Below are 22,458 nucleotides of genomic sequence, written 5' to 3'. Positions count from 1 at the left end.
CAAGGTAGAGGGCAAGCGGACACAGCTAGCCTCCCTTCAGAGGGCAGCTGGTAAAGGGCTTGGTGGCACGGTTAGCCAGCCTACAGAGTAGGGTGCATCAAACGCCCCAACGTTTGAAAAGCCTACTCTGCTTTTGCACAACTGAGCCTTCTTTCAGCAAGGTTTTAGCACCCATTTGCTAGCAATTTAGCCATGTTTGAACACCCATGTATCCATTTTTTAGCCATTTGTTGGGGTTTTGATGTCCTGGGGGAAATGGAGAAGCAACTGGAGCATTCTTCCAAATGACTGTCTCAGAATACACTTTGCACAGATTTAGCTAAAAATGCCCATTCACTACCATTCAAAATTTCAAGCCTATTGTGCCACCCTTATACATCAATCAAATGATCAAATCTAGAAATTTACAAGGGAGTTATGATAGTGCAAAGGAACAATACTGCAAGAGCAGAGTGGGATATTTCAAAGTGTTCTTTTTTGGGGGGCGTTTGATTCACCCTACTCCAGAGGGCAGTGGATAGAGGGCACAGTGGCACGGTGACCTGCCTCCTCCACACAGCAATGGGTAAGAGTAAGAGGCGCGGTAAGCCAGCCGCCACGGGGCAGTGGGCTGGGTAGTCTTGACGCGGCAGCTGCTTCGGCCACAGTTGTTGGAGGAGGGCACGGTGGCAGGATACACTTCTGACCTCGGGCCACTGGGTCTCGCGGAGGTAGGATACACTTCTGACCTCGGGCCACTGGGTCTCGCGGACTGGTTGTCCAGCTGACAATGCAGCTGTTACTGTCACAGCATTTAGAGAGACACACACACACACACACACACACACACACACACACACACACACACACACACACACACACACACACACACACACACACACACACACACACACACACACACACACACACACACAAACCTGTCACTGCTGCAGCTGTGGTAGAGGAGCCACAGCATTTGATGCACACACACACACACACACACACACACACACACACACACACACACACACACACACACACACACACACACACACACACACACACAGTTACTGTTGCAGCTGTTGTGGAGGAGCCACAGCATTTGGAGAGACGGACAGACACACACACACAGCCTCTGACGAGTTGTGTGCATCTGTGGTTTGTACAGTCTTACTCTGTTTTAGAAGCCCTTTTGATAACTTAGGCGTAGGCATTATTCTTTGTTTTATGACCTGGTTTTGGCAGTCATTTTGTAGATATGTAAACAGGAGCAAGTGTTCAACAGCAGTCTGATTTAATTCATTAGTCTGCAAGCTGATTGATTCATCTGATTGATTAGCGATTTGACCCGACCTTGACCTGAGTGGTAATGGTCCCTGCTCTCTCTTTGAATTGTGCCATGGTCTTGGCAGTTTATCTGTGTGTTTTGTTTTAGTGTTTCGTAAATGGGAGCTACTGTTCATTAAAGGCAAAGCTTTGATGACTGATGAGTACCCAGATTGATTATTGAGATTGATTGATTACTGATTGACCTGACCTTGACATCTGTGATAATGGTCATATCTATCTATCTATCTCTCTTTCTCTTTCTCTTCTCTCTCTCGCTCTCTCTCTCTCTCTCTCTCTCTCTCTCTCTCTCTCTCTCTCTCTCTTCTCTCTTTCTCTCTCTCTCTCAGGCCAACTCGCGGAAGAGGAAACCGCGGGGTAAGAAGAATAAAAATGTGAAGCCAGCTAAGGTGGACGAGGCGGTGAACAGCATGTCGTCGGCACCGCCCTCCGACAAGAGCTCAGAGGAGGAGGAGAAGGAGGAGGAAGAAAGGGTGAGCTCACAGAGACGCCCGACACACTTCATACCGAGCCACCACATTCCTTCATTTCTATCCTCCAGACAGTTTAGTTAGACCTTTGGAACATTGTGATATCCCCATTTTCCCAATATTTTTTTTTCCATCTCTACTAGTGGAAGAGTTTTAAAGAAACTCTACATATGTAGGAAACTCTACATATTTTTTTCTCCCAAACATATCTGTATTGTTCTCAATTAGAGACAATTCCTCTTCTTGCCTGTTGGGTGGCTGAAGATGAAATACTTTAGTATGGCTTTAAGATGATCACAGAGATGATCACGGTGCCTTAGCAATGTATGCATTAAGGAAGTAATGGCAAAATTCCAACTGACGCCAAAATCTACTGTCTAAAGCATAAGCCAGTCCACAGCACTTCCATGGTACAGTCCATTGTCACTTAACCATTATGAATCAGCTGATAAGCAGCCCTCTGACCTCATTTCCTGTTTCTGTCCATCTGAACAGGAACCCGCTCCTGTGAAGCCCCCAACGCGGCGGGCACGAGCGGCAGTGGAGCCAGTGGTGGTGAAGAAGGAGGAGGTGGAGGACGAGGAGGAGGAGGACGATGATGACTCTGACTCCGATCCCCTCACCCCCAAAGAGCCCGAGGAGAAGGAGAAGGAGGTCAAGAAGGAGATCAAGAAGGAGAAGAAGGAGGACGGGCGCGACAGTAAAGAGAGGCGGGACCCAAAGGAGAAGAAGGAGGCCAAGGGCCCGGAGCCTGTCACCAGGGTAGAGGAGCAGCCACCAGAGAAGGTACTGTACATCAGGGGTTCCCAAACTTTTTTCCCTGCACACCCCCTTTTACAGTTCAGTGAGGTTCGCGCACCCCCTAAGCGAATGTTGCACAACAGCACAATTTGAGCAAAACTAATTTCCAATAGTTTTTTCTGCCATCATTACAATGGAACTTGTTGCATGACTTGTTGCAAGTCTAGGAGTTATAAATTACACTTCAGATGGATCCTTCCAGCATACAATTCACCAAACAACATGGTGTAATGTTCATGAATTCTGTATAAAAACACACATCTCAGCCAGTACTCTATTCAGCTCGCGCACCCCCTTGTGGCAGGCCGCGCACCCCCAGGGGTGCACGCACCCCAGTTTGGGAAACCCTGCTGTACATAACATTCACTTACATTTACTTACATTACACGTACCTGACGCTTTTATATCCAAAGCGACTTAGTTATTTACATGGTATATTGGTTACTGTCCCTGGAGCAATGTGGGGTTAGGTGCCTTGCTCAAGGGCCCTTCAGCCATGGATGGAATGAAAGACACATTGAAAGATCACGTTTACTGTGAGGGACAGGCCATATGTACCGATTCAGCAGAATGACCCCTTAAGAGATTAAAACTTGGTTGTTACCATTGTGTAACAAGCTTCAAGGCTCTACATGAAGAGGTACTGTCTAATTTGTATCTTTTACAAATGCAAGATGATGGTTTGCTCGTTTCCTAGACAGTCGAGCAGGTTAATCATGTACTGATGCTGACGCTGTTTGGCAAACAAGTCAAGGAGAAGAGATCAGATTTCACCCCCATTCAATTTCAAAGGGGAAACTCTAAATGAATGCTCAGCTTTCATAATGGTCACAACGTCTGTCTTGCCCTTGTAACCCACCCTCATGCATGAGCTCAATATGTTGCCATCATCCAATATGAAGTGAACATTTCACCTGACGAAGATTGCACAGGTGACACCATTAATAAAACTGAGTGTAGAATTGGTGTGCAGGGATTGTAATTTTACTTGATGCGCCTGCGATCCAGCGCCTGATTATTTGGATGGGCGTGCACGTCTAATCCAGCATTAGGCACAATTTCTGTCAAAAGAGTAATGGCATCAAGTGCCTTGCTAATCCTTGGACACCCACTGACTAGGAGTGCATCTTAATATGCGTCCTTGCCTCCTCCACTTGCGCTTGTCTCCTCGCCCCGCCTCCTGGCCCCTCCTCCGTGGAGAAAACGATAAAGTTTCCCAGCTGTCAGCCTAGCCACAACAACTTTTGAGGGACTGTTTTTCATTCACCATTCACCAATTCATTCACCATTCTACAATTGAGCTTTTGCAAGATATTGAAATATAATGCTGTTGTCAGTGATGTCATCATGACGAGAAGCAAGTGGAGGAGGCAAGTGGAGGAGGCAAGGTCGCATATTAAGATGCACGCTAGGAATATGAATTGAGTCTTGGTTGTGTGTTTCCAGATGGTGGAGGTGAAGGCAGAGGTACGGGAGAAGACCAAGAAGCCTGTAACGCCAGATACGCCAGTTCACATCACGGCCAGCGGGGAGCCCGTGCCCATCTCAGAGGAGTCGGAGGAGCTCGACCAGAAGACCTTCAGTGTGGTGAGCTAATGCATTTCTCTCCCTTTCTCTCTTCCGGCCTCTAGCTCTCTTCCTCTCTCCTGTTCTCTCTCTCTCTCTCTCTCGCTCTCGATCTTTCTCTCTCACTCTCTCTCTCTCTCCCCACCCCCTCTCGCCTCTCTCTGCCTCACTCTGCCTCTCTCCTGTTCTCTCTCTCTCTCTCTCTCTCTCTCTCTGTCTCTCTCTCCCTAATGTACTCTTCTCTGGCACACTCACACTTCACTTCACTTCATAATGCAGGCCCCCACCCCTTCTCCTTAGCAACATTTGACAAATGCATGAGACAGCAATTCTGACTTGCGGTCATTGCAGTGGAATCAAAAAGGCCTGGGCCAAAATCAAATGGAAAATGGCGTTCAGGGAGGAAAAGTGTGTGCGCTAGCTTGTCTTATCTGTGATGGTGAGGTATGAAGCGTGTTGCCATTCCTGCCTGGCCAGACGTGACTGGCGTGCCTCTCTATCTATCTGTCTGACTGACTAAACGGTAGCAGGGCTGAACGATGTCAGGCATGCAAAGTCCCTGAAATCAAACATGGGACAGCAGGATATATTTAACTTTTAACAGTAGATAATTGATGGTCACAGTAGCTTTATTTATAAAATGACTTTGAGCTTCATTATTATTCCCCCCCAGGTCCAGGAGTTTGAATTAGCCCTTCATAGAGGGTAGTTTTCTGGGGCAGCACTGACTTGCTCTTTAGATGTACCACCCAGTGACATCCATAATTCAAACTAAAAATGACCTCCCAATATCAATGTATATTCATAGTATCTTGATGTCCCACCCCCATCCGTGTTATTTCTGGCTCTTTGGGGTATCCCCCCCAGCATGAACTTTTTTGCTCACTAGTCACTTTGGTTAGTGGTTTTCCTGGGTCACTAGCATTTCAGCCTGTCTACTAGCCAGCTTTGTTGTCAGTATTGCCGTCTACCCGGATAGAAGGTCAGAGGATACCATGTTGAGGCAATGTTCAGTGCTGTGACCATAGCTTCCTATGTGAAAATAAATCCGACAAAATGGGAAACTTGGCATGTTCTTTTTGGTCATCTCAAATAATTAGCATATTGTGTTTAAGTTAATTTTTTCCCCAAAATGTAATGATAAAAAATAAACTTTCATATGTTTTAGATTCATTGCACACCAGCTGAAATATGTCAGGTCTTGTATTGTTTTAATTTTGATGATTTTGGCATACAGCTCATGAAAACCCGAAATTCCCATCTATTCAGATGATTAGGTTAATAGCTTGTTTAGATAACCTTTTCATGATGTGCAAATTTTTTGCGATAGGAATTTCGGGTTTTCATGAGCTGCATGCCAAAATCATCAATATTAATACAATACAAGACCTGAAATATTTCAGTTGGTGTGCAATGAATCTAAAACATTTGAAAGTTTATTTTTTATCATTACATTATGGGGGAAAAATTAACTTATTGCTTATTATTTGAGAAGGACCTGTATATTCACAACGTGCTAACAACAGCATATAGGATATTGTGCTATGTCATACCCAAGAATAAGCTACCTGCCAAAGTGGCCTCCAGACTGTCATTTGTGTTAACCAGCCAACATTTGAATCCCCATTTGGCCCAGTTGGCTGATGGCAATGTCAAGCACTGGGCCTCAGTATACCAGGCGTCACCAACGTTGTGCCCGCGGGCCCCAGGTAGCCCCCCAGGAGCTTCTGAGGTGCCCACCAAGGATGTTAATAAATAGTCACTACTTCAAGATTTTAGTCCCAGTTAATGCTTTTCTGAATTTAATTATGAGATTATTTTTTATAGCCTATAAAGAATATTTCCTTATAATTTTTAAGCAAATTATCATTCAATCTAGTGTGAGTTGGGAATGATGTCAAGACATCAATAAAGGGTTTTGAACTAAAGTAGCCCTCGTGTAGCCCTCAGGAGCCCTCGGGTAGCCCTTGGTAGCCCTCTGACCCAGAAAGGTTGGGGACCCCTGGTATACTGTCATCCAATGTCAAGCACTGGGCCTCAGTATACTGTCATCCAAACCGCCCATATCCAGAGATGTGGACTTGTGACTCGGACTGACTTGTGACTTGTGACTCGGACTGACTTGTGACTTGAATCACAAATGACTTGACTTGAGACTTGACTTGCCAATATTAGGACTGACTTGTTTTGATGTCTATGGTTTAACCATAGTCACAAACCAAGCTAAAGAAAAAACATGGTCAATTGTGGGTTGCGTCGTCACCCAATAAACATGAAAGCTTGTTTGCAGCCATGGTGTAATGGTTAGGGCAGAGCCGATTCTAGGGTAAGCTGGGACCCCTGAAGCGAAATTTCAAAAGAACGAACATTCACAACAAATGCCCACTACTTAAAGGGACAGTTTGGTCAATTTCAACATGCAGTTGTATTGCTCACGCTACCCTTGACTTGTCAGTACCTGGTGATGCCACATTTTTCGGCTCAGCCCTTTCCGAGATATGAGCAATTCTAATGGGGGCAGCGTTTGTTTACATTTTAAAAAAATGAAACAGGCCAACTCCAAATATTTTCCCAAAAGGTACTGCTGTTTGCTAGTTGTCTGCTGATGTTTTATAACCTTTTGGATGTTTTTGGGAATAAATAAAAATGTTTTTTTGAAATGTAAACAAAGAGCTGCCCCCATTACAATGACCAGGATCTCGGAAACGGCTGAAGAAGAAGAAAAAAAATCTCAGGCACTGACAAGTCCAGGGTAGTGTGAGCATTACAACTGCATGTTGAAATTGACCAAACTGTCCCTTTAAGTTTAAAGACTTAGCTGGTATTAACCATGTATTGACTTGGGGGAGTTGGACTGAAGATCACAGAGTTGCAGGTTTGAATCCCTCCTTTAGGCCCACCTCTCTCTACACCTCCATCCATGACTGAAGTGCCGTTGAGTAAGGCACCTAACCCCACATTGTTCCAGAGACTATCACCAATATGTGTGTTGGATAAAAGAAGTGGCAACTAAGTGTTATATAAAGGGACACTGTGTGAGATTTTTCGTTGTTAATTTCCAGAATTCATGCTGCCCATTCACTAACGTTATCTTTTTCATGAATACTTACCACCATCATCAAATTGTAAGTATTCATTATGACTGAAAAACTTGCACTATTCATACATGAAAAGGGGGATCTTCTCCATGGTCTGCCATTTTTAATTTCCAAAAATGGCCATTTTTAGCTGCAAAAATGACTGTACTTGGACCATATTAGAAAATATGAGTTTATTACTTTGTAAACTTTCATGTAAAGATCACATTTGGCAATAGGCAGCCCAGTTTCAATGAGCAGCATAGTTGCAGTACCTTTTTTGACCATTTCCTGCACAGTGTCCCTTTAATGAATAATTGTAAACAGTGGTAAAACCATGGTTAGTAAAACCATAGTTCAATTTATATTAAACCCAGTCAAACCAAAAACCAATGCCGAACCATGCTCAAAAAAAACATGAAATCATGGTATACCATGGTCGATTTTCGTAAGGGACATGACTGGCAAAGGGGGACATGCAAAGCAGTGTGGAGAGGTAATGAGTTTATGACCAAAAGTAATTGTCAATATTGCACATAGAATACAAGGTGACTTGTTAATGACTTGGACTTGGACTTGACTTGGCTTTGGCACGACTTGGACTTGAACTTGACTTGGTCAAATGTGTCATAACTTGTGACTTGACTCGGACTTGATCGGAAGGACCTCAGACTTACTTGCAACTTGCAAATTAGTGACTTGGTCCCATCTCTGCCCATATCTCCCCAGTGTAATAACGGAGCTGTAATTTATGTCCTCCCCAGTGTAATAACGGCGCTGTAATTTATGTCCTCCCCAGTGTAAGGAGCGTATGCGCCCAGTGAAAGCAGCCCTGAAGCAGCTGGACCGGCCGGAGAAGGGCCTGTCGGAGCGCGAGCAGCTGGAGCACACGCGGCAGTGCCTCATCAAGATCGGAGACCACATCACCGAGTGTCTCAAGGAGTACTCCAACCCCGAGCTGATCAAGCAGTGGAGGAAGTAAGTCACACTGAACACACACACACACACACACACACACACACACACACACACACACACACACACACACACACACACACACAGCGGGTTGAGTTGAGTGTCTCGTAGCGGTCTCCAACTCGGCAGATCAAACAGTGTGTGTATTTTGCATGCCTGACCTACTTCCTCCAGACACGCTAAATGAAATCACCTTAGTACTGCTGCAGGAGTTCCATGAGAGGTTTAGGAGTGTTAAATTCTACATCGAAAAATATCGACTAGAAACGTCACTAGAAATCAAAAGATATCTGAAACAAAATCTGCAAAACTCTACATTGGACTGTTCAACTATTGTGTTCCTTTTAGTAAACAAGGTTTTTGAATTTTTTAAATCTTTTAAATGCTTGCTAAATGAAGCATGTAGAATGGTGAAAGCCGCTGGCTTGATGGAACTTGGATAAATTGTGATATTGTTTAACCATTTGCTATAGCACTCATTGTTTTCTTCAAATGTTTGACGGAATGTCTGTTTTTTTCATTGCAGAAACCTTTGGATATTTGTGTCAAAATTCACGGAATTTGATGCAAGAAAGCTGCATAAGTTGTATAAGCATGCCATAAAGAAGAGACAGGAGAACGCTCAGGTTCGTGAAACGCATCCATTTCCTTTTCTACTTGAACATTTTTAGCACAGATTTGAAACATGTTGGTGCTTTAATTGGCGAATTGTGACCTGATATTTTCTTCTCATTGCAGGCAGCGGACCAGAACACTAGCACTGTAAATACACAAAGCTTTAAACACTCAGGTATGATCTTCACGTCCTTCTTATTGCTTTCCTCTGTTCTTTTCTCATGCCCGCCCACTGTTTTTGTTTAGTCCTAAAGCGTTGAAATGGTATACATGCATAAAGACTATACAACTGACAAGGCATTTATACAGCCATTTATGGACAACTGAGACGAGTCATTCAAAGCAGAGACACTGTTCATGAGACAAAACGCTCAAGAAAAGTCCATAGATATGATCGGGGGCGATTCTTAACGTAAAATATGGCGTGTGCTTGCGCATCTCCCACCTTTCCGGTAAAAGCCAATTGCCTACTGTGCTGCACTGTGATTAATCCAATCATCTCGCAAGCAAATGCTGCTCATGCATAGCTACCCTAAATAGCTGGCCCGAGGCGCCGCAAGGGGAGGGACTTATGCAGACGGACTTTGATTCAAATTGCGTAGATGCCTAACAAGTTGTGCGTCACCTCTTGTTCCCTGATCAGATATTGAAAGGTTAAAGGACAGCGCGCAGCAAGACGACAGCAGCCGGGACAGCTACAGTTCAGACCGGCACCACTCGTCGTCACGGTACCACAGCGGCGGGGAGCAGGGCAAGGAGCCTCCGCGGCACTCCAGCGACCCCTACAGGAAAGGAGGTAGCGGTGGCGGCAGTGACACGCGGAAACGACCCTACTCCTCCTTCAGCAACGGAAAAGACCTGCGCGACCGAGAGAGAGAACGAGACCGCGACAGAGATCGGGACCGGGACAGGGACAGGGATCGAGACCCGTATCGCTCAGACCGGCAAGACAGCAGGTAAGCTCATGATGACCAGAAGGTGATCCTCTTTAAGAACTAGAACAGGCCCAGGTACCATTTCTCCTACAGAGGGACACATCACCAATGATGTATTAAAGCTCTACTGACATTTTCAATATTGTCAGATATTGGGCAATACATGCAATACAAAATTTGTCAAAATCCACACATTGCACACATTTTAAAGCAGTATAGTCAGAGCACTATAGTCAGAATTAGCTGTGCTAATTGCACCGCTTAGAAAAGGAGATTTTTTTTTTTATTATTAAATTTGTGACGCCACATCCATTTTGGAACTCACCCTTCTCTCTGTCTCTGTATTTGTCTCTCTTCCTCTCCCTCCCTCCATCAGATACTACAGCGACAGCAAGCACAGGAAGCTAGACGACCACCGCTCCAGTCGAGACCACTGGGCGGACGGCGGCTCCAAGGACCGCTCCTCCTCGTCCCACTCCTCAGATCACCGCTCCTCATCCCACTCCTCGGACCACCGCTCCGACCACCGCTCAGGCTCTGACTACCACAAGTCGTCGTCGCGAGACTACCGCTACCACTCGGACTGGCCGTCAGGCAGCGGGCCGCCGCGCTCCCCCCGAGACCAGCGCTCCCCCTACGACTCGCGTTCGCCCCTGGGCCACCGCTCCTCACCCTTCGAGTACTCTTCCGACCACAAGAGCACGCCCGAGCAGATATGGAGCACGCGCAAGACATAACGAACGGCCAGAAGCGTGTGTGTGGGTTAGAGGGTTCGTCACAAGACTATATAAACAAACAATCTAATCGAATGAACGCTACCATCACCTGTGAGAGGGTTCAACACAGAACTATATAATATATGAACCAATCGATTGATTTGATTGAATGAACGAACAAACTTCGCTACAGTTTCACTCAGCCATAGACACAACTGAAACCCAGGAAATGCCTTAGGGGACAGTCCAAACGCTGTATCATGCACGCACTGCGTCTCTGTGGGGGGGGACGTCGGTGTGGACGCCTTCTCTCCTTTTCTCTCTCCGATTGGTGTCTCGTGCTGTTCGAGGAGTGACAGGGTTTGGATGCGGTGGGGGTGGGAATGGGATGGGGTTGGGGTTGGACGTGGGCACAGACAGACATATTTTTGTATTTAAGAGCAATGCTGCACTGTTTCGCAAAAGCTGCGGCATAATTTTCCCTTTTTTATTATTTTTATAAATGAACTTGGTTTTTTTGTTTTACTTTTGTTTTAAAAGAAAATTTACTTGGACAACACAGCAATGTACTGAGTGCTACCCACGTCCCATCAACCAACACTGGATCCTGGCTTTGACTCGACTCGTCACACAGTCTATGTGTTTCTGTGGCTCATTTGAAGAAAGTAGTATGGCCAAGTACAGTGCAGTATGGTCCTGATGTATCATGTGGAGTCTGGATGTAGAGGATGGTCTTTTTCCATGGCTAGTCTAAAGGACTTGGGTTCTCCCTCCACAGTACCTCGTTTACAGTGTTTTCCTGTGACCACCTTGCCGATGATTTTTCTGCTTTTTTTCCATATTTTTGCATCATGCTTGAAGTATTTAATTTCTGTTTCAAATGTAAAATAACCTGGATTTTTTTTTTTTTTAATGCACATCTGAAAAATGTCCCTTTTCACACAAATTGTACTACTGTAAATTATTGTATAAAAGTAAAAATCAAATGGGCTTTTTCCTCTCAGGCTTTTTTCAGTTTGTCGTTATTTTTGACTCTACTTTCCCCCCCATCAACTCAGGCTTTTTGTCAACTGTAAGAATTAATGATCAAGATCTTATGACAGTTAATGGTAATTATTATTCTATTTAGAATGTAACTCGGGAACTGGGGGGGAAGTCTATTCCATTTGTATATGCCTCTGGGGGGTTCATATTCTTTTGTCTCTGTTTCTGTTTTTGGTTAATTCAGAGTTGTGAATATATGTCAGTAAAAACAGATGGCAAACCTCACGTTTTAAAGCATCATGTGATAAAAGTGTAAGGGTCTATCGTAGATAGAGGCACTTATATGATCTCAAATAAACTAGAACATTTTTATGGACTTTTTCCTTCTTATTTTTGTTTATTTTTTATACATAATTGTAGGCAATAATGTAAACTCTATGCAGCCCAAGTGTATTTCTGTGAGACGGCCCAAGCAAAGTCAAATGCTGTTACAGTACACACTGATGTATATAGATTTTTTTTCTCTATATTTCGAATTGAATTTACACTGAAATGCATGGATTTTTAAAAGATATTGTTTTATATAATTGTTTATAAAGTCATTAAACTCGAATCACTGTTCTCACCTGTAATGTGGAGTTGTGGAGTGTGCAAGGTTGTGCAGCGTCCCCTTTAGAACGGTTCCCTCCTTGATTCTTGGCAGGGGAAAAAAAAAAAAAAAACGGCAACAAACAGCAACATGCACTTGGCTTTGTTGGACAAGCCTGTGTGAGTGAACCCTTTTCTGGCGACTCTCAGGGAACATGTCATGAGTCCAGTCTTGTGTGGGTGGAAGTTGGCATGCCATTCACCGTACAACATGACTCCTTCTGTCACCAATCACCAATCTGTGTGGAAGGCTAGATAACAGTATTTTATCGTGCCTCTTTATCTCAGTACATGATGGTAGATACAGTAAAAGAAAGTGTTATGACAATACCGTCCTTGTTAATTTTTTTAAATTGTATTTTTTTTATGACGGACTACTGTGATGGCAACAACGTCGACATTTTGAGCCAGTGTTTGTTATACCCTTGTCAACTGATGTTTCTTGGTGCTTGGTGGAAATGGGATGTCATGACTGTAACTTATTCATTCTCACAATGAACTTGGAAGTGTAGTCACATTTGCTGTTTCTATGTGTGTAACATTCTTACAGAAATGGGGGTTTATCCACATCAGGCATAGATGGGTTGTGTTCCGCTGCCTTGAGCCATGTTACCCAAAGCTTAGCACGGGGCTCATATGGAGAGTAAAAATCAAAAGCCAGTAGTACTCATCATACGGTGTATACGGTACAGTATGTGTTTCCAATGGTGAACTGCCATTTATCTCACGCAGCAGCACCACAGTCCAAACAAGCCTACACAAAAGCCTTTTCACCTGCGATCAGCATGAGGATTGTGTAGCATGGATTTGCATAGTCCACATCCAGCAGGTGGGATGTCTAATCAGAAGCACCCCCCCTTCATTTGGCTGACAAATTCAGGCACCGACGTTTACTTCGGCGTACATAATTTAAGATATACAGGGCTGATAGTATTCAGGCTCCATGCCTGATTTCAGGCTTGACAGAGTTTACAAAAATAATAACATTGATAATAATTATCCATTAGGTTATTCTTATCAGAAAGTGTTACAGGTTCAGGGTTTTCTTCTACTATCAGGCTTGAATAATGGGCATGCACATGCAATAGGCCTATGTTACGTCACTATGCAGTATCTTGTCGTCGTCGTTAGAGCAGGGGAAAAAGTTCAGGCTCAGGATTTTTTTTCACTATCACCCCTGGATATATGTACAGTACAGTGTATTCTGGTCTTGAAAATGGGCAAGATACTCGGGGGGGCTCAAGGTAAAGAGTACTTTTGGGAAAGTGCAAGATTTCCTGGCAAAAAGCAGCTTACCTATTGTTTGGGAAACCGTTTGCAAACAGGTTTTCTCTACTATTGTCCTCCGTCTAGACAATGTGTGCTATGGTTTTGTGTTTGCTCAAATCTCAGGGCTGAGGTCTGCAAACAACTTACACTGTTTATTTGTACCACAAGTGCATTCAAGTGATGAGCCTGAGCCGGTCATGTTTTACTTCCATTTCAAGGCTGCTCTTTTCAGCTTAACCTTAAATCTTCCTGAACTTGAATGCACCAGGGGAGGGAGGGGCCATTTTTTTTCTCCATCAGAAATCTGGATATTCGCAGCTCTCCAACCTATTTTCCTAGTCACCTATTAGAAACGCATTGATGACTCAACTTCCATTGCCATGATTTAAATTCTACAGCTGAACACAGCACTGTTCACTGTTCAATCTGGCCCATCCAAAAAGGGCATGAAATACGGTTTTGGTGTGTTTTGAGATGAGAAGACTGGTGGATAATAATAGACTGTTTTGAAAAGGAAAACCCCATGACTTGGTGGTGCTACCATGCCTAAACTGTAGCTCATTAAGGAAGAAGGGAACGGCTGTGATGCGAGTTGTGGTGGTGTTTCCTTTCTCAAACTGAAACAAAGAGATTGTCAGAATATGATACCCCAGAAAGACTTGTTGTACAGGTAAAAACCATGATTGGTTTTGTTTTATTTAGATAAGCATAGCACATGAACAACAAAAAAAAGTGACGTTCAGCATTAGGAAATACAATTTAAATGTTACGAAATAGTCCGGCTGACATTTCAAAGGGCAACTTCAAAGGCTTTCTTAAATTAGTTACAACGCTTCGACCTATTTTGTTTTTCTTAACTTCACACACTACAGAAGTGTGAACAGGCTCAAAGGCAATCCTCCAGTTTTTGTTTATAAAATAAACACTTAAAAAAAAACTTCAAGGCAACATATATCAAGGAGTGTGACAGACATCCTCTCCAGGTTTACGTTTGATATGGAGCTTGTGGCTCCTCTGGAAATTTCTTTAGTCGCTCTTCTTCTCCTCGAACATGATGTTAGCTGTAGCTTTCTTGGCTGCGAAAAGAAACAAATCGGTGGTTCACACTCAACTTAAGACGACTTTATATTTTCAGATGGAGGTCGGGTAAGTAAGATGTGTTTAGTCACTCAAATGATGAAAACCTCACAACCTTGAAAGGGGTTTCAAGGTGTATCACAGTCAACAATATCCATCCATGCAAATAAAAAGTGCAACACAACAGGCTTTTGCCAGTCCATTAACAAAATGTGTCAATAACCCTTTGGTGCTGATGGGATCGCCGGCATTCTGACTCACTGTTTGCTGAGAAAATGTAACCACTAGCACATCATAACGACACTGCTATAACATTTTAACATAGTGTCTTAAAAAATAGATAAAAAGCTTCACCATTTTTGGTAACAACACCTTCATAACACAAATTCAACATGAAAGGGTTTAAAAACGGCATGACTGAGTGATGAATTACCCTCTTCCTTGAACTTGTCGGCAGCATCAGATGCGGCGTCTTTGAAGTCCTTCACGTATGTGTCCAGCCTGGCCTCGTTCTTCAGGAAAATGGGACGAATGACGCGGTTGTAGATGAGCACAGAGCCATTGGAGGGGGTGGGAGCCATGCACCACACCAGGAATGCACACTGGAAAACAATAACACACACACACTGTAAGTACAACCAGGCAAGGCGGCAACAAAGGGGTAAGTTGTATATGGGCCCAGGGACAGGCCCGTAGCCAGCATTGTGGTGGTGGTGGTGGGATCTTTTCTCCCCGAAAGTGGACTTTATTTGGCTCCCTGCTCCAATGTTTCCCAAATACACGAGCACACTAAAAATATTTTAATTTAGACATAGGCCTACTTTATTCATTATAAGTTTGTCGCAAGTCTGTTGTTGCTGTCCTTAATTGTTTGTCTGTTGCTCCCCACTCTTAACATAAATGGACATGAATTGCTTCAAATGAGCTATCTCCCCACATAGTGTCGGCCCAGTGTTGGCTCAGTTACTGCTATCTGACAGTTATTGTCTATGAAATGGCCTTCCAGTCAAAGTGGGATGCAACGTAGTTGGGGGGTTCGAGTGGGGGGTAGCATGTCATTTTTCCGACACCCCTTTGGTCCGATTCGTCAATATTCCGAAAATTTCCCATTAATCCTACAGCCCACTAACTCGAAATAGTTAAATGAAACCCTTTGCTCCGACAGCTCAATGTTCCGACCAATGGCTGTTTGGGGTTGGTCATCATCCCAGGTTGTATGTCCTGCTTTTCCCGGTGCCAAGTAGACTTCAGCTGCATGTGCTGCGACGAGCACATAGATGCCGTCTGAGTCGGTCTTGCTGTGCCCTTACCAAAACCACCCCTAAACATAACCTGTCATTAATGCAATGTAGTTTTACAATTGTGCCCTACCCAAAACCATTCCTAACCCTAACCTGTCAGTAGGCTATTGCAATGTTTCTGAGTTTTAAATGTGTGCCTTGACCAAAACTTTCCCTAAACCTAACCTGTCACAGACAGCAGCATGACCACTGCGTAGCCTAGGCTTCAGAAATGACGGTGATCTAAAGCAGCTTTTGGTCGGAACATTGGACTGTCGGGACAAAGGGTTTCATTTAATTGGTAAAAAGTTATCTGAGACTAAGTGCTGTAGGATCAATGGGAAATGTTCGGAACATTGACGCATCGGACCAATGGTGCGTCGGAAAAATGAGCGGACCCCGAGTGGGGGTGGGGGATGGGAGGGGGGGGGTTCGAACGCCCCCTGGCTACGGGCCTGAGGGAGAAGGGGGCCCAGAATTGAGTCCCCAGTTCATTATATGTATTGGGTGTGGGGGTCCGGGCCTAGCCAAAGCTCTCAGTGGCCCTGCCCGCAGTACATCAGTTACAGAAGGAAACTCTTACATTGTGTCTCCAACACACACATGTTCACACACGTGGTTTGAGGGGGAAGGCTGGTTGCCATGGAGTTAGTGTGTTCACAGAGGCAGCAGAACTGAGCAGATAGCAGGGTCTGGTTTGTGGTTAGCAGCACACGAACCATACACTGTTCCGCTTTCACGTCACTCCTTCAGAAGCATTTTAAACGTCTTTCACAGATGATCTAGACTTTATCTAGATTATCTACATGCTACTATTGAATAGGGCAATCAATCCATTACACTGTTATTAATAATATGTTAGTATGCTGTTTTACGACTCACAACTACTGTACAACACAAGATTCCTCCAGGAGCAGATTTCGACATGACACGCCATGTGTCAACACTTGTTATCAAATATTTGCCCGTTTTACCACAGCCTCCATTACATGAGCTCTAGTTTTACCAACCTTAAGCATGTAGTAGAAAGGGAACCAGAAGAGGAAGATGTCAGCAAAGAACTCTGCCACACAGAACACTCCATTCACCACCCAGTACGTCAGCCATTTTGTATCGTCATCTTTGGTTGCACTTTCAATTGCTTTGATCCTGAAAGAAACGGCACAGGAGTGTTTAACCCAGTAAGACACAGCCCCTGTTAAGAATCAGCTGTTACCAGAATGGCAATAACCAAATTGTATTATATTAGTAAAGGCCCTGTGTGCACTCATAGTTGTGTAGTACTATGGTTTTCAGGGACTATTACAGTACTCCACTGGTGGAATGTCAGGCCTACTTGCATGCCATACATACACAGTAACAGTAAACACAGGTGAATCAGGGCAAGTTTCAAGCGTGTATCAGCAAACTTGTTATGATACTGGAAATATTTGGCTAATAATATGAAGACAATGAACAGTAAATGTAAAGACAAAGTATGCCTATATCATGTATGTTATATTATTTTACTATCCAGCTGTACCACACAATAGACTCCTGGTAGCAGCTTATGTTTCCCCACAACTGCCAAGGGGGCTGCAGATAGAGTATCATTATGCCAAACCCTGGTACAGACATCTTATCTTCATTAAGACCAATGTTCAACGGTACACTGTCCCTGTCCCGTTAAAAAGTAAACTTCAACTTAAACCATCTTGCCGATGCCTCACCCCTGACTCACAGGTAAACTATGCCAGTGTGTGTAACATGGGCTGTTACTGCTGAACTTTATACAGACTGGGATGCCTGTACATAGTGCTTTCTACTGAAACGCTGATGGGCCACATGATGCGCGTGTAACCCACATCTATCTACTCAAGCTTTAGTGGGAATTGTGATGAGTCACCATGTCTTACTGACTCGTATGTGGCAACCATGTAATTTTATGGCCTTCAGTTCAAACACACTCAGTTTTGCGCCACGGCGCCAGGCCAGAGTAGTAAGATTACTACAATTCTAGTGTTCATTCTACTATACAGTAATTATAATCCAGTTATAGCACAGTTACAGTTTTCTTATTCTGATCTCTTTTACAAAATGAATTGTCATTATCATTATTTTTTATTAGTATTTCAAGCTTTCAAATCAATATCAAGGTTCATACAGGGTTCTAATATCCAGTGTGCAGGATGCTGTAAGCTGCTATAGGCCTAGGCCTACCACTGATCAGGGACAAAAGTAGACCAAGTAGGCAAATCAATCCAGTGGGAGGCAGAAATTCAACCCACTTGATGACGCAACCTATTGATTGGCATGCACCACTACTGTAGGTGTTTCCAAATAAGTGTGAAGGTGGAGGAGAGGCCTCCTACTACCCACATAAAGACCTGGCTCTCTCCCACACACACTATGGCTGACTTGCCCATCCCCTGTTATAGCTTCCTGATATGACAGCTCTTTAAAGGGACAGTTTGGTCAATTTCAACATGCAGTTGACACACACACACTCACGCTACCCTTGACTTGTCAGTACCTGGTGATGCCACATTTTTCGGCTCAGCCCTTTCCGAGATATGAGCAATTCTAATGGGGGCAGCGTTTGTTTACATTTTTAAAAAATGAAACATAGGCCAACTCCAAATATTTTCCCAAAAGGTACTGCTGTTTGCTAGTTGTCTGCTGATGTTTTATAACCTTTTGGATGTTTTTGGGAATAAATAAAAATGTTTTTTTGAAATGTAAACAAAGAGCTGCCCCCATTACAATGACCAGGATCTCGGAAACGGCTGAAGAAGAAGAAAAAAAAATCTCAGGCACTGACAAGTCCAGGGTAGTGTGAGCATTACAACTGCATGTTGAAATTGACCAAACTGTCCCTTTAACGGCGATCTCCCTGAACTCAAGCCTACGTTCTCATGGGTAAAGATAGGTGAGGCCGACGTTAATATGCGCTGTCACCCACCCTCGCTATCGCCAGGGGCTATCGCCATGAGCTGAAAGGGTGTTTCCATAGTCATAACGGCAGTATGGACCGGAGGTGGACGAGTGACGTAACACACCAGTGACAATTGCTCTTATGGCACTGCCAGTAACATCCCGTTCTCTTCCTAATGTTACCCATTTCTGATCATCATCAAGCGCGCAAAAAATACTCACGATATATATGCTGGGTACACGAATCCGATCAGATTACATAGAAGCGAGGCTCCGTATCCAATGACGAGATAAATAGAAATAATGGCGATGATGGCTGAAAGAGAAGGCAGCGTGGTGAGCATTTTATGTGATGAAGCAACGGGGACATAATGGAACGGCAGGCCCAAATACTAAAAATCGCCGTATGCAAATCGCATGAATTATGATCACTGAGCCACATTTCAGAATGAGGAATAATAACAATAACAGCTGTATGATTTTTAACTTGTAAAGGATAGTAAACATAACTGTACGTTTACGGTTTTACGATGCATCGCTCTGATTAGTTTCTGATGCCCTTCTGCGCTAAAGTGGCCAACTTACCGAGCGCAATGTAGGACCGATTCACTCCCGTTCTCGTCTCAATCTTCTCCAAAAGGTCTGTAAGAAGATTCTTCTCCTGGAGAAATTTATCAAATCGTTCTTTTAATCCCTGTGCCATGGCTCTTTCTCCTGTATGGCAATGTCAGTAGGCCTAGGTTATTTAATAAACTTCATCAACTGCGACACCATACACAATAGCTCTTTTCTGCTTCGACCAAAATGATGAAGTGTGCGCGTCAAAACGTGCGCTTGGCACGTCATGACGCAACCACACCCTTCCTTGAACAAACCAGCAAAGGCCTCCCCCTATGACAAATCCAAACAGTTGTCTTCACAGACAGTTTAGAGAGGAACTCTACTCTGGTTGTCTCTGTCCTGTCGGTGTCTGCTAGTATAGTAGCCATATTCAGCACATATTCGGACGTCACACAGATGTCAGAAAATGTAGCCTATTTGTATTCAACATTGAATTTGATAAAAAGAACATCATTTTTCAAAAATTATAACCTAGTGGTGGGGAGCTTCATGGTTTGAGACCAGGGCTCTAAATTAACACCAACCATCCTGCCAAATGCTGGTGAAATTTCAGTTTAGTTGGTAGAAACAAAACTTACTAGACACTTTAACCCATTAGTCCAGGAGTGGAGAATCCTTGTCTCAAGAGATATAATTTTAATGTTATGCCGCTTCACATGAAATATGATATGTTTTGTAAAGGAATCTTAGAAATTACATTTGCAATACAATCAAGTTATATTTCGGGGGACCTACAGAATGTAGCCTGATTATCATCGACTTTCAAATCTCTTCGAATCTTGGTCTGACCTAGAGCATAACAATAATGTTTCCCAAAGGTCATGGTTGACCCGCCTCCCTTGGTTTGCTACTGGTCGAGGCCGGCCACAAAAGGCTGAGCCTACGTTTAAACCAAACATTTTCTTAGTTACAATAGAACGTCTCTGCTTAAACCACATCGCGCCTCTTCCCAGGGCCGTCGGAGCTGCATCAAGTTGATTGCTTCCCGACAAAGTGGGCGGAATTCCCGATTTCTCCGGAGCTCAGAGACGATATTTGTATTGCTCCTGGCCTGACTAGAAGCAACGCCGAGGGAGGGAGCAGCCTGGCTATAGAGAAGGTGGGGTCTGTTGTAAAGGGGTGCATCCCAATATGTGCAGCCTGGTTATAGAGAAGGTGGGGTGCAGCCTGGTTATAGAGAAGGGAGGGTGCAGCCTGGTTATAGAGAAGGGAGGGTCTGTTGTAAAGCTGTCTGCCTTCTATGGGGCACCTTAGGGCCAAAACATGCCAAGGCAGAACGGAACGGTCGCGGGACGAACACGGTCTTTCTGCTTAGTTTCGGCCGGCGTATTTTTCTCTGCCTTTCACACTGACAGCGTCCAGCGGCCAGTCCTATTCAAAAACGGGATTCGGATTTAGCTTTAACCATTACCATAACCATTTAACATTAACACTCATTCAAAATTTTGAGAGCTCCAGCCCCACGGATCGGAAGTAGAAGGGCGTGACTTAGGTGCCCCATAGGCATAAAGTGCAGGGGGAAATCCTGGTTTGTGTTCATAGTGCGGCCCTTCGAGGACTTTGGAGGAATTTGGAGTGGCCCTCAGCATGAACAATGTTCCCCATCTCGGCATTAGTGAGTGTGTGTTTGGTTTGTAAGATTAACATCTACTAGCCATTTTGGCTGGTGATGAAAACAGTTAATTTAGAGCCCTGTTTGGAAAAAAGTTGCTGAGTCAAGACATAGATGGCCATCTATGAATAAAGGATGCATGAATGCTCTCTAACAAATCTTGAATGATACTGTCCAGCCATCCGTTTGTGACCATTCATTTGTGTTCATGTGTGTGGAAACCCTCCACTGTATCCGATTAGATTTTTTTGTTTTTTTTTGTTCAAAATTCCTCCACATTAATGGGTAAGACTCTTTACCAGTTTTCTGAAACACTTGACTAATTTGTTGCTTGTTGTTGGTTCAACAAGTTAGGTTTAGGGGAGGCAATAACTTTTTCACATTTGTCCAAGTTGGTTCAGATAGCTTTTTTCCCCCTTGTCAAATTAGCAATGAACACATGTTTTTTTGCGTTGACTTAAGAGTTATCTCTATCAATTTCCTTGATATGAAATGCTTCAGAGTGACAAAATGCAATAAAAGCTAAGTAATAAGTAGAAGTAAATGCTTTTGCACAACACTGCATGTTTAGATTCATTCACATTTCATTGAAAAAAAAATGCTGTAACATTTTATAAAATACTTAACATTTTCATTTCCCCCATTAGAATAACATTGTGACAACCAACCTCATAGGATGTGACAACCAAACCAGAAATGTCACATAAGCACAAGGTGCATTTGACAACCCATATTTTTTTTGAAGAGAATGATTCTGAGATCGACCTAAACAAATGTACCTGACACACGAAGCATTGAATCTGTATAGATTTTTTTTTCTTCAATAGCCTATTAGCCTACTGTTTTTTTTTCCTGAGAGTAGGTAAAAAAGTGTGTCAACCAACCCCGGTCTCCCCTACTGGCTAGCATTCTGCTAATGTAGACCTATATGGATTGGGGTTTGCTGACTCAGTGGCCTATAATCTACAGGTGCAAAAATCTAATGATTGCTTAAATTAGCTCTTTTTTATGACTAGTTTCGAATGTAAAATTAATATTTCGGGGCAAACATTTATATGAGAAAAACCTTTGAAGCCAAGTTATTTTGGCAGCTCCATTGGAATGCATTCAGTTTTCACTTGACTGTGATTGCCAACAAGTTGCAGAAACACTCAGACTACTTCAGTCACCTTCTCCTTGGTGTCCGATTCTCTGTTGTTTTCTAATTTTGTAACAGAGTGTAGAAGGGAAGAGGTTACTGTAATAGCCTCTGCTGACATCCAGTGGACTGTATGTGGAAGTACAGGTGCAAAATACGTATGATTGATTATTCAATAATACTGGTGCCAGAGTGGGCTAAGGGTGGATAATAATTCTTTACCATACATTTTTAAAAATGACCATGGTGAACAAGTGTTACTCTAGAACTGATTGAAGCATGTCTGTGGACACAACATGTACAGCACACAACATCATGTCAAGTGTTAATTACTGATGTTTATTTTTTCATGAAAGAAAACTGCACAAGAGTTAAAAAACAATAATAACCCACTCTACCAACTGTTAAATACACACAAAAACATACAGTACACAC

At 43.5% G+C, this 22,458-nt stretch overlaps 2 protein-coding genes across 3 annotated transcripts in view; one reads left to right on the top strand and one right to left on the bottom strand.

Annotated features, from left to right (window-relative positions):
- The window catches only part of chd1 (chromodomain helicase DNA binding protein 1), a 53,157-nt gene extending 40,527 nt beyond the window's left edge, over nucleotides 1-12,630 (top strand). For both annotated transcript variants that reach the window (XM_063210082.1, XM_063210081.1), the window contains exons 30-37: nucleotides 1,656-1,799; nucleotides 2,292-2,582; nucleotides 4,044-4,184; nucleotides 8,040-8,218; nucleotides 8,742-8,841; nucleotides 8,954-9,005; nucleotides 9,474-9,786; nucleotides 10,142-12,630. In XM_063210082.1, coding sequence (XP_063066152.1) covers nucleotides 1,656-1,799; nucleotides 2,292-2,582; nucleotides 4,044-4,184; nucleotides 8,040-8,218; nucleotides 8,742-8,841; nucleotides 8,954-9,005; nucleotides 9,474-9,786; nucleotides 10,142-10,502 — 1,581 coding nt within the window. In that variant the 3' untranslated portion in view covers nucleotides 10,503-12,630. The remainder of the gene's footprint in view (nucleotides 1-1,655; nucleotides 1,800-2,291; nucleotides 2,583-4,043; nucleotides 4,185-8,039; nucleotides 8,219-8,741; nucleotides 8,842-8,953; nucleotides 9,006-9,473; nucleotides 9,787-10,141) is intronic.
- Nucleotides 12,631-14,047: 1,417 nt separating this feature from the next.
- Nucleotides 14,048-19,479, bottom strand: reep5 (receptor accessory protein 5). The gene is made up of 5 exons (XM_063210079.1): nucleotides 19,238-19,479; nucleotides 18,875-18,968; nucleotides 16,750-16,888; nucleotides 14,893-15,061; nucleotides 14,048-14,458 (listed from the first exon to the last, which is right to left on the bottom strand). The coding sequence occupies exons 1-5, from the start codon at nucleotides 19,353-19,355 to the stop codon at nucleotides 14,409-14,411; spliced, it is 570 nt and encodes a 189-aa protein (XP_063066149.1). The 5' UTR covers nucleotides 19,356-19,479; the 3' UTR covers nucleotides 14,048-14,408.
- Nucleotides 19,480-22,458: the final 2,979 nt, after the last annotated feature.

The sequence above is a fragment of the Engraulis encrasicolus genome, chromosome 11 (assembly GCF_034702125.1).
Source record: "Engraulis encrasicolus isolate BLACKSEA-1 chromosome 11, IST_EnEncr_1.0, whole genome shotgun sequence".
Classification (NCBI taxonomy): domain Eukaryota; kingdom Metazoa; phylum Chordata; class Actinopteri; order Clupeiformes; family Engraulidae; genus Engraulis; species Engraulis encrasicolus.
Note: the sequence above shows the minus strand (reverse complement) of the source record. Positions and strands in the feature narration are given on the sequence as shown.